Below are 12,803 nucleotides of genomic sequence, written 5' to 3'. Positions count from 1 at the left end.
GCGCACTAATTACATATTACATACACTACAACATTTCCTCGATTGCAATTTCAAGTATTAAAAACCCTAAATTGGTGTTTCGTCACAACATTTTAGTGATATCTAGAATCGTAACATTTTTGGCGGAGTTATTTTATTTATTCATATAAATTATACCGAAGTGGTTATACAGATTACATACATCCTATTTCCCGGTCTCCGTGACGGGCCGGAATGTGAAAAGCCGGAAAACGCAAATATTGGAAGGCAAAGATCGAAAATCGAAAGATCTTAAGTCGAAAGATCAAAAAAAAGGGTGCATGGTAAACGGTACATGGTGCGAGATTGTTTTTTGTGGAATAATTTATTACACAAGAAGGTGGTTCTGTTTGTGTTACTGGAGATTTCACTTGGTTTTTTTTTTTTTTTTGGACGATTACACCGAAAAATATCTGGTCACTTATCACCAAGATCAAACAAATCTAAAAATATATATTTTTGAAAAATAATATATGATACAAAAAAAAAACAATTCACTTATTTTTATTTTGTAACTCAAAATAAACATGACCAACTGACACGGCTTCGTAGATGAGAAGTCAGAAGTTGCATTGATTCTCGAAATTAAAATGCAATAGAGGATAGTCTTTAAGTGCACCTCTACACTTCTTTATTGACTAAAAGCATACGATGACCAAACTCATGAAAATAGTAATAGCTGAATTTATCAGGCACAAGAGCTCCTCTTTTCTGATAAGGTACACATGACCAACAATGAAATTAAATATTATATCCTGCAAAATTGTATGTACTAATGTAACCCATTTCTTTATGTTACTGTAGGAATCTCGTCGTCGTCATCGTCATCGAAACCTTCGAGAATATTCCGCAACAACTAAATGCTCGCACGCATCAATAACCACTTCCATCAAGCATTCCAGAAAATTCGACGCCTCGACGAAAACAAAATTCCTTTCGTACGCGTCAATAACCACTTCCACCAAGCATTCCAAAAACACTATAAAAGGAGGTACAACCCAAACAACGCCAGTCGACCCACAGCAGCAAGCGTCGACACACAGCAGCAGACCAGTCAACATACAGCTCCTGACCAGCCACCACTACACTACGCGGACTTGGAAGATCAACCAGCCGGACGAGCCAGCAACACACTGCCGTATCCAGAGACCTTCCGAACATAGCCGAACAACGAGCCAGCAACACACTGCCGCATCCAGAGACCTTCTGAACATAGCTGAATACCGAGCCAGCGACACTCTACCATATCCAGAGACCGCTGAACGACATACTTTTGCCCACAAATACCATACCTTTGTACAACCATAGGCAAACAATAAAACTTTATAAAACTAGCACAACAGCGTTTCGTTAGGCCGGGATACGGTCAACACACATGTACCCCGCCTACATTGGTACTACCCCGACGTGATCTACGCAACCTTCTGATCATCCAACAGCGCTGTCAACACATCGCTACCCCGCCTACATTGGTGACCCCATCTTTGAACCACACAACAGTGTTTCGTTAGGCCGGGATACGGTCAACACATCGCTACCCCGCCTACATTGGTGACCCCATCTTTGAACCACACAACAGTGTTTCGTTAGGCCGGGATACGGTCAACACATCGTACCCCGCTACCCCGCCTACATTACAATAAAAAATAACTAAAAAAAATGTGAAAAGACAGTCTTTTTGCACCAGTATATACACCAAAGAACTCTGGACAAGATTTATATGATGAAGAGGATGAGGATCCAATATAATTGCTACTGTGTTGCACATTGCTGTACCCATATGCTTATGATTTCGCCATCTAATCATAGTTGAAATTTAAATTAGAATTGGAGTCAAAGCCAGAGTAGGAGTCGCGATGGGTCGAAACCAGGTGGGATTTTTAAGCAACAGCCAGAATTTAAATCCAATGAGAGGGATTCAAATCCAACGACAGGGATTTAAATCCAATACAGGGACTTAAATCTTAAATTTAATATTTTCTCCCCCTCCTAAATTTAATATTTTATGTAATTAAATAGAGGAAAAACTGAAGCTGTTGTTCGTTTTGAATTAATTAATTTACAATCCATCAATTTCTGTGATATTGACAAGTTAAATTTATTTGGTGATGGCCATGAATTTGGCTTCATGGGCTTACATAGCTTTCTCCAATTGTCGACTCAGTTGACAGTGTTGACATTTCGTGCTACTTCTGTTGATAAGCTCAGCTGTCTTATCGGTTTTCGTATACAATACAACTATTAAACATGGACGCAGAATTAAAGGTGCCTATGTGTTTATCTGGTGGAAATAACGCGTTAAGTCGCAGCGCCAACCGCATCGCCCTTCAGACAATGAAGGAGCGCTGCTACTTGTTGCAGCACAGGCTGAACACGCTCGAGAAAGAAAACGTTCAGCTCAGTGTGACTAATAGTAAAATGAAACCGACCTATGTCCCCAACAGCTCTGTCGAATCTCTAAACGCAAGTATTGCACAACTCACCAAAGAAAAGTCTCAATTAGCCCACCACATCTTCATAGTTGCTTGCGAAAATAAAAAATTGTGGTCGCGATTGTCTCAGCTGACTAAAGCTAGCAACACCGAAAAGGAGAGGAATAATCAGACGACAGATATGGACTCGACCCATGAAAAGATAGAATTTACGGCTCCGCCCCTAACTCGATCTCAAACTTTCACACACTATAGATCCGATTCAAAATTGGCAGCCAAGTTAGAGGAGGAAAACAAAGACTTCAAGAACAGCTTGGAAGAGATTTCACTCAAATTGATCGACACTTTTCTGTGGGAGAAGAGCGAATTGGTTCATCAATATGAGCAAATGGTAGACATGCAAATAAATTCTGAAAGAACTTGTAATGAAAGTTCAATAGGCTTCACATATCTGGACGATTTCAATAATGATTCCCTTGCTGCGATCAAGAAGCAGAAAGAAAATATGTGCAATCTTAAGAAATTAGCCTTACAGCAACAAATAGATTTGAAGGAGTGCTTGAATAACATAGAAGCTTTAAAAGCAGGTAAAATTGAAATTTTAAAGAATTTTCATTTGTTTGTTTCATTTTCATAATAAATAACGATTTTTGTTCTTTTTACTGTGTTTTTATTCATTTTACAGATAAAGCTGAATGTAAAAAATGCAGAAATCTGTCAAAAAACTTGATGGAAACATCTCCAATCAAAGAAAAATTAGAAACAAGTTCTTCCGATGTAGGATTGCATGATAGTTCCACAAAGTGGGAAACTGCAAACAGTTTAACGTCTTTTAATGATGAACTGGTTGAGAGACTTCCACCAAATCGTGTTCATCAGGCAAGTGCTACGAATATTAGTGAAAATTCACAAAACGTGAACGGTGCTAACAATACCAACCACACGTATTACGAATCACCCGGACAGTTTCCGCAGCATTCGAAGAAATTCAATGCACACAAGAAGACTTCAAAAATGATTTGTCCCATGTGTGGAGAAAATTTTGCAGACATATCATTTGACGACTTTGAAATTCATGTCGAAAGTCACTTTAAAGCCGACGATGGATTTGACTCCATTGCTGAAAACTATGAAGTTGTAGCTAATTCCATCGGAAATAATTTTAATTGATTTAACTTGAAATTGAAAATAATTTTAATTGAAAAAAATATTTAAATTGTACCTTCCATATTTTTAATTTCGGTTGTATTGTTTGTAAATAATTTAACTTGTTTCATATTCAAGTATAGTGCCTTAATTGTAATTCTCTTAGATCAATGAGGTCAAAAGCTAAAAAATATTGATTTTAAGTGAGATTATATGTAAGTAGCTTATTCGTATTGACTTCTGAACATATTAGAGCATCAGCTTTATAGTCATATTGCGAAATAATGTTTAGTTTGTGATATAATTAGACAAAAAAAAAATAGTGTAGGAGCAAACTAAATGTACATATTTAAGTAATTCACAAATTTGAAACATCGTTTCATATTAATCTATTAATTATTATCGCAAATGGTTTATTAATGTTTATCACAAATATCGTCATTTATTATTGTATATACCTATTACATATATATATAAAAAAGTGCAATTGATTGGATGATACTGTCGCATTCCTACCTATAATAAATACATATACTTTTTATCTATTGAAAAAAAAAAAATGGCGTTTATTTTCGAAGCTTACATGAAAACGGAAGCAAATAATCCATAATTGCATCGACAAGTATGGATTATTGATACATTTTTAATAGTAACTCTGCAGATGAATTACACTGTTCGACACGAAAAATGGTTCAGAGACGAGATATGACTTTTTTTATAGGTCTATGCCCAGTAAACACGAATCTGTTAATAAAAAATGTTGATTGGCTCGAGATTCGAAGATGTGTTTTTTAAATCGCGCGATTTTTCTATATCTTGGTGTTGTTCGGGCGATGTCTGTCAATTTTCTGTTCAAAATGAATATTAAAATCTAGTCAGGTATTTTATCGTTCAATTGTAGTACTTTTCATATAAAAACAATTTAATGTATTATCCCTATTAATTCAATTCAGATTCGTGTAAATACTAGTACGAGCTTTTAGCTCGCAATTTTACCGATTTAAAGTCATCACACTTCCAATTAACCCTTTTAAACGAAAACAAAAAATAGTTTGGCCAGAACACTATCCCAATAAACATGTTTCAATATAAATAGTATTAACGGTGGGAAAAAAAAAGATTTGAAAGCTGAAAAGTACTACAAATGAAAGATAAAATACCTGACTATAGAATCCAATATTCATTTTGAACAGGAAATTGACAGATTTTGAGACATCTCCCGAACAACACCAAGATATAGAAAAATCGCGCGATTTAAAAAAACACATATCTCCGAATCTCGAGCCAATCAACATTTTTTATTAACAGATTCGTGTTTACTGGGCATAGATCTATAAGAAAAGTCATATCTCGTCTCTGAACCAATTTTCGTGTCGAACAGTGAAATTATTGGTGTGTAAAATAAATAAAACTCTCATTATGTTATTTCATAATTAATCAATTGAAAATACAAACAAGTAAATCTAGCTAAACATATCCTTAAAAAATTAAATCAGCAACTGCATTAAGCAAGCTCTGTTGGTTTGATATCGGTAGATGTTGCAGGTTTCTGTGTTGTTTTTTGTAAGAGATTTTTACTGAACCATGCTGGCCTTGGTTTTTTCATTTCTACAACACGTTTGCCCTTCCAGAATTCTTCAGGCTAAAAGTTTATAAATGTATTATATATATAATGTCTACTATAAATGCACGATTATAAATATTGATGCCCATCAGGTATATTGATACGAACCTCTTCCAAAGCTTCACCTTCATAAAGGACGATAACTTCCTGTTCAATTGGGTTTAGCCCTAGTTCTGATCTTATTTTCTCTTGCATTTCTTTAGTTTCTTCCATTATTTTATTGTAACAATTAGCTGGAAATAAACATACAAATTAATTATGTATCTTTCAATTCCATTAGAACGAATTGAATTTAGTGAAACACTCACGGCACAGAAGACCTACTTCATGGTCATGTCCACAGGTGTTGCACACCCTTAAGTTTGTCTTTACACGCAGCGGTTTGTAATAGTAACCGGGCACACCATATTTACGATTCAATCGTTTTTCAATAGTTCTCCTAGTCTTCGGAACAGCCCAAAGAAATCCATCTCCGATTACATCTTTTATAGAAAATGGCGATCTATTACCATTAGTGATGGGTGATTCGTAAGTGTCTACACAAAGAACTGAAAAAATGTAATTTCCTGTAAATTAGAAAATTCTAACATTTACTGCACCGATCATTATACAATTCAATCTACTAAATCGTCGATTCTTTTGGCATAATACAGAAGTTAATAATTGCATTGTTTTGCATACGATATAAATATATTAAAATTTGCAATCTGTTTGAGTTTCGCTTGACAGCTTAAATACTCATTTAGAAGTCGGAGAGTTTGAACGTGCTTTTTACATAAGTGAGGTTATGTACTGGAAGTAGACAAAAATAATAACCGGGAGGAGGAAAGGGTCGACCAAAGATAGCTGATAGTAAAGAAGTCTCCGCTTTTCTTAGTGCTGCAGTGACAGCTGCTGCAATAGATTGCATTTTGTCGAACTAAACGACTTCAGGGCAAACGGTCCGGGCTGTCACTTCTAGTTGCAAGCCGTAAGCAATGCATTCACGGCTATAATATTTGACATTTAATCTGAAATTTTATGAATTCCATTTTATGAATATTTTTAACTAACGTCTAATATTTCATCTGCTTATCTAATTTCTCGTTGGGTTAAAATATAGATATTTAACAAAAATGGTTTAATTTATAAATTGAAAAATTAGCCAGATTTAATTAAATTAGTAGTAGGAAAAAAGCGAGGCCGTCGTAATATAGAAACTTTTTTCTATCAAGTCATTGTCTAGTAGGAAACAATACCTAATATAACTTTATTATATTGTAATCATACAAAGTTTAAATTTTGAATTATTTTTTATTAAAAATTATGGAAAACATGTTTATTCAGTCCCGTTTTTCGTGCTCAGTGTTTTTAAGCTGTTCTAGGGGTGGGTTTGTTTTAATTTAAGTTATTCTATAATTCCACATTAATCTTAAAAAATTAAAAATTTCGGTGACGCATCCAAAGAAAAGAAGGTCATAAGTTCTTACCTACCGCTCCCACAAATTGAAAGAATAACTAAAAATAATATGCTAAAGAAACCACTTTTCACCCAAAATTATTTTCTGAGCTCAAGCCGAAGTAACGCTGGATTTTATTCATAAATGTATTTTTATAGCAGAACATGGATCTGAATTTTTAATAAAAATATTTTTATCTATTCGATTCATTGTGGCAAGTATATCCCAAAATTAAATCCTGCGTGCATCACTGATGAATTCGTTCGACTTTTTTTATTGCAAAATTCTATCCAATAAAGCCCCACTACTGTATGGACACCTTGCAAATATTGGCTAACTATTTCTCAACAAATTTGTAATACAACACCTGATTCGTACGAACTGTCAAATTGAATAATATTGCCAGATAACCGTTATTTCAAGACCATTTTAAACGTTCTAATATTTCAACTATTGTTAGTTCAAATTCCAATCAATCGATTCGTCTACGAAACAGGTTCTGACATTTTATTTGTATGTAGCTGTTTGCATTAAAATTTGAAGAAATAAAAGTTAAAATGAAATTCAAGTAGTATTTATATATGTGTGCCCCTATTTTAACCCCTAGTTTTGATCCTGTCTTAAAACGGTCTGAAGTCTAAATTAGAATACCGTAAGATAATCGTACAAGTATAACCAACCCTTCAACGCACAAGATCTGTTCCGCAATAAAATGAAAAAAAAATGAAGGAACTAAATAAACATAACACTGGATATAGTTTCCTCTTAATTTTAGATTTTATTTTATTTCATACTCAACCGATTTGGCTCGATATAGAGAGGTCGACTACATATGTACATACATATATACCAAATTTGACGACACTAAATTAAAATCTGTAGATTTGCACAGCGTACATACGACAAAAAACACAGGGCGAAATCACACAGCGGTGAATGTGGCATGTGGTTTTTTTTAGATACTTTTAAAAATGCGAAAAAAATTGTGTGCCGGCCATTCGTGGGACGCCCGACATGCCCCGCCTCACAATGATCCTCTGGACCTTTGTTGGTCAAATTGTATGCTTGTATTTATCCTTGCTTGACAGTGATCGATAACAGTGTATCCCATATTTGAAGAAATGTAGGAGACCACTCACGGTGAGGAGCCATGCACGCGGTGTGCCGTTCATCGCTGTATGTTTTCTCCCTAATATTTATAAATGTAATATATTAACCTTGATTTATTTTGCTCCTAGTTACATCCAATCTAGGCCTACGCTGAAAGAAGATCTTCCATTACTTAAACTCAACTAAAAATTAGGAATTCACGAACTCATTTATTATTTATATGAACATAAATATATTTTAATAAGATATGTGTGACATAACAAATGTATGTGTGTACGTCTGTCGTTATTGATTTAAATCAAATTCAACATAGAGAAATAAATTCATTCACCAGTTGACAATAAACGTGTCCGTTTACTTCATTTTCTCGACAGTACGACGCATTTTTTTGATAAATACATTCATACGTCTTTTCATAATTCATAGCTCTGATAGGAAACGATCGACCTGGAGTCACAAATATCCAGGTCTGACCAGCAGCACTACAGATGTACTCATAAAAATTCTTTTCAATCGAGGTCAGCTCATGGGATCGAACCCGGTGCCTCTCGGTGTTAAGCAGAAGCTTAGCGACCGAGCTATGCTGCTGGCTATAAAAACAAAAGACAATGTACTAAGATTTAAACTATTTCTAATACTCATCCATCCCAATTCATATAACATACTTCTAATACTTTTAAATCTACCAACATTCGAAATATGTACCTCTCATAGCTTTATTTTGTTATTCATGGCAAAAATTGTCTTATGGGCGATGGCAACGTGCGTAATATAATCAGTTCGGTGATTACTAGTCAAATGTGAACCGGTCACAGGACAACCGGTCGCTCTAGATCGGTCACACATGATCACCCGTCACACCAAAACGGGTCACGAGAAAACTGGTCACACCCGAAAATTGGTCACGAAAACACTGGTCAAACCCAAAAATTAAAAATGATCGAATTTTTGTGTGTGACCAGTTTTCGGGTGTGACCAGTTTTAGGGTGTGACCAGTTTTAGGGTGTGACCAGTTTTAGTGTGACGGGTGATCACGTGTGACCGATCTAGAGCGACCAGTTGTCCTGTGACCGATCTAGAGCGACCAGTTGTCCTGTGACTGGTTCACATATGACTAGTAGTCCGTTTACCATAATAATCATAGATATATAATACACATAGATGGGCCCTGACGTGTGATTTTGGTCGGAGATCTTGTCGTCACTAACTGAGGGGTGTGGGGGGTTTAACTAGCGGGGAAGTTGGGAAAAAAAAGGTTTTTTTTTCCCTACGACGCAGCGGTACTTACCTACCTACTGAGAGAAACTGTGCATGCGCCAAAAGGGAGACCAGTATAAAGGTCTGTTCATACCTATCCAGCACGACCCGTATCCTGCAGGTGTCATTCAAGTGCGGATAGTATTCTTTGGTACATTATATGGACGTATTCATACACCATTCGCGCATGCGCATTTCCGCATTCATGCGCGTCCATATAGAATGTACTAAAGAATACTATCCGCACTTGCATGACACCTGCAGGTTATGGATCGTGCTGGATAGGTATGAACAGACCTTAAAGCGTGAGGGCGGATCTAGTGTATTATACATCAATGGTAATAATTAGTCACCGGAGCCTGAGGGGGCCGTGTATTGTTCAAAGGTTGTAAATGCATTGTTAAAGGTTTGCCGAACAATGGATAGCACTGTGACTAGGTAATTGGACTATTCGTCACATTGGGGTGGTCACAAAGACAATTTTTGTCATGAAAATCGCAAATACACAATATTTGGCACTCAAGTTCTCGTTACTATGATAGTTATCGTTAGTATGATGGACTTTTCGGCTGCCAGATGTTCCGTTATAGAGATTTTAGTGACTTTGTGACGAGTAATTTGTGACCAGTAATCACCGAACCCTGTGACTATCCTACCTCTAGTAATAATCATTGATGTATAATACACTAGATGGGCCCTGACGTGTGATTTTGGTTGGAGATATTGTCTTCACTAACTGAGGGGTGCGGGGGGTTTAACTAGCGAGGAAGTTGGGAAAAAAAATGGTTTTTTCCCTACGACGCAGCGGTACCTACCTACCTACTGAGAGAAACTGTGCATGCGCCATGTATTTTGCATGCGCCAAAAGGGAGACCAGTATAAAGCGTGAGGATGTTCTAGTGTATTATACATCAATGGTAATAATCCAATAACTAGATTTGAGTCAAGTTGGCGAACTTGTGCCCGGTCGAAAGCGATTGGAGTAGGCCACAGAGTTGGCGATGTCGTCCAGGTGCAATGTAATATGCTGCGTACGGACCAAACCAACGACGATTTTGGTCCAACGATTTAACCAGCAGGATAAAACCAGTAGCGTACAAAATATCGAAATAAAAATTAAATTTAAAAATTGAAATTAAATATCAAAATTAAAAATATTATTATTATATTAAAATTAAATTCAAATATCAAAATAAAATTATAATCAATAAAATAAAATTAAAATTAAATATTGAAAGTTAAAACAGAACATGCCCAATTTAAATAAATTTTCGAGATTGACCTAAAATTAGATCATCAACAATCACATACAGGTAATCCTCGACTTTTGTTTGTCGAAGATGTTTTGACTTACGTAGATACGCACTAAGATCGAAAAAAAAATCAAAGAATTATTATTTTTACTTCCCCGTAATGCGCAGTTACTGAGAATATATCATGTGTTAGTATGGGTGACCGAGTGATGGTTTCAACCCGACACGTTGTCGGTTTATCAAAGGAAATTTTTTTTGTCTTCAATTGTTTCTCTCGTCAAAATAAATCAATTAATTAAATCATTTCAGAGGTAAATTTTATCGGATAATGTCTTCAATTGTTTCTCTCGTCGAAATAAATCAAATAATTAAATCCATCTCAGAGGTAAAATTTATCGGATAATGTGTGATTATTAATTTTATTTCGACGAAAGAAAAAAAAACCCTTTGACAAATCACCGACATTTTTTTGTTAAATATTTCATCGACGGCGAAACACATTGGTGTATCGTGACGACTTATAAGAAACAATAACAAGGTTTTTTTCGCTCGTAATTATAATATTTCTCTAGTTGTAATGCATAATATAAGCATTTCGATATTTTGTACGCTACTGGTTTTAAAAGTTGGCCCAAAATCGTCGTTGGTTTGGTGCGTACGGACCAATATGCGCCGATTCGAATTGAAGTTTTGAAAGAGTGAATGAATTCGATGGTGAAAACATGGGATGAATTTGAAGTCAGATGTGGTAGGGAGGAGAGGAGAGGAGAGGAGGGAAGGTGGTGGTGGGGCGAAGTGACGGCGAGAGTGGAGCGCGGCGTTCGAGTGGTCGTTGCGAAATGTCAGATGTGTCGGAGTGGCGCGGCGCGGCTGCGGCGGGGGACGAGAGGGGCGAGAGGGGCGCGTGGGGCGAGTGGAGAGGGCGAAGCCCCCGCCTGTCAACGCAGGTAGGAGTCGGTAGGAGCGCCGCCGATCTCCATTCGCCTCTCGCCTCCGTCCGCAGTCGGCCGCTTGCGTCTTGCGTTTGCGTCTTGCGTGTTGAGTGTTGCGCGGCATTTGTATTCGTGGTCGCGTTTGCGCTCGCAGTTCGGCCGCCGAGATGGCCTGCCTCGGGTCGGGCCGCGCCGGCCTCAAGGGACAGCTCGTCCGCGCCCATCGCCTGCTCTCACTCTCAGCTGCCACTTCCCAGCCCGTCTGTCATCGTACCGCCAACTTGCCGCCGCAGCACATTCACATTCAGGTCAGCCTTTTCCCGCCACTCGGCGCTCAGCTGATCGACCTGTCAACCCGCACCCGCACCCGCCCCCCTCCTGTTACGTAAACCGCGCTCGCTCGCCGTTTTTCAGGCGCACTATCAATCAAGGTGCGGCTGAAATGCGATTCTATCGCAATGTCGACACTATATAGAATCCAGTTGCACAACGCGTGAAAGCGCCCGCGTCGTGTTGAGTTGCGTTGCGTTGCGTATTGCGCGCGCGTAACCTATACGCCTGGGCCCGAGCACGTGAGCCGAGGCTCGCCTACGTCAAAATGTACTCGTATATATCGGTGTTGGTATTTTTTGGCGCACGAAAGTGAAATCTGTCGCGTTTTCGCCTCTCGCGGCAACTTTTACTCTCGACGGCGGCGGGCCGCCCGTCGACGAGAGAAATTATCGCATCGCAGACGTTTACATCGCGGACGATAACCCGTCTCCGTGAAGTTTTCGCGAAAAGTGCGCGCCGATTTGAAAATGTGACGTTTGCGCGCGGGTCGGCAGGGCGCGTTCGCGGACTCGCCGCGGCTCGCGAACGCCGCGCATCCGACGCTCGTACTGTGCCGTGAAACTGCACGCCACTTTTTATTTTAAATTTTATTTTTGTTTCTTTTTGACTGAATTTGTAACATTCAAATATTGGGACTTTAAAATGTATCGATTTTGTTTTATATAAAAAAATATTTATTAATTTAAAAATGTTATTTTCAAATTAATGTGCTTGTTTTGTTTAAATAAAGTAGTTGCTCGTTTTTATTCGCTGACGTACCACTGTAGCGGTGATTTTTATTTATTGATTTATTTAAATATTATACATGGAGAAAGTCGATAGACCCACCGGGTTTGACTTATATAAATAATAAAATAAAAACAAAAGCATTCATAACAATAATAAGAAAGAAGAAAAAATGTTGACGTGAAAAAAAACGAAATAAGAGAACATATAAAACAAAAGAAGAATAATAAATATAAAATATCTGAAACGGTAACATATTAACTAAAATAAAACATGAAATTATAAAAGGCGGCAAATTAAAGCTAAACTATCATTATAACTGGCATTGTTACCTTTAATGGAAACACTCATCTTAGAGGTCTCACTCTCAGACTCCAAAATAGAAAATACTAATAAATTTACTAGAGATTCCATGAAAATAAAAACGAAATAAGAGGAAATATAAAACAAAAGAAGAAAAATAAAAACCAAATATCTGGAATAACTAACAAATATAATAATATCTAAAATAAAACAAAAGAATAGAAAAGACA

General features: G+C 37.2%; 2 protein-coding genes across 6 annotated transcripts; one reads left to right on the top strand and one right to left on the bottom strand.

Annotated features, from left to right (window-relative positions):
- The first annotated feature begins 2,154 nt into the window (after positions 1-2,154).
- On the top strand, positions 2,155-4,279 carry spn-F (C2H2-type zinc binding domain-containing protein spindle-F). Its single transcript, XM_077430380.1, has 2 exons — positions 2,155-3,037; positions 3,136-4,279. Exons 1-2 carry the CDS (start codon positions 2,266-2,268, stop codon positions 3,618-3,620), a joined length of 1,257 nt encoding a protein of 418 aa, XP_077286506.1. The 5' UTR covers positions 2,155-2,265; the 3' UTR covers positions 3,621-4,279.
- Positions 4,280-4,874: 595 nt separating this feature from the next.
- Positions 4,875-12,382, bottom strand: mRpL32 (mitochondrial ribosomal protein L32). 5 transcript variants are annotated; one of them, XM_077436912.1, is made up of 6 exons: positions 11,486-12,382; positions 7,877-7,951; positions 6,037-6,230; positions 5,529-5,768; positions 5,329-5,453; positions 4,875-5,238 (listed from the first exon to the last, which is right to left on the bottom strand). In XM_077436912.1, exons 3-6 carry the CDS (start codon positions 6,128-6,130, stop codon positions 5,101-5,103), a joined length of 597 nt encoding a protein of 198 aa, XP_077293038.1. In that variant the 5' UTR covers positions 6,131-6,230; positions 7,877-7,951; positions 11,486-12,382; the 3' UTR covers positions 4,875-5,100. The 5 variants fall into 5 exon arrangements, with proteins under 5 accessions (XP_077293038.1, XP_077293020.1, XP_077293013.1 ...); XM_077436894.1 differs by lacking the exon at positions 7,877-7,951; XM_077436887.1 differs by lacking the exon at positions 11,486-12,382 and having other exon boundaries at positions 7,877-9,724.
- Positions 12,383-12,803: the final 421 nt, after the last annotated feature.

The sequence above is a fragment of the Arctopsyche grandis genome, chromosome 1 (genome assembly GCF_051622035.1).
Source record: "Arctopsyche grandis isolate Sample6627 chromosome 1, ASM5162203v2, whole genome shotgun sequence".
Taxonomy (NCBI): Eukaryota; Metazoa; Arthropoda; class Insecta; order Trichoptera; family Hydropsychidae; genus Arctopsyche; species Arctopsyche grandis.
Note: the sequence above shows the minus strand (reverse complement) of the source record. Positions and strands in the feature narration are given on the sequence as shown.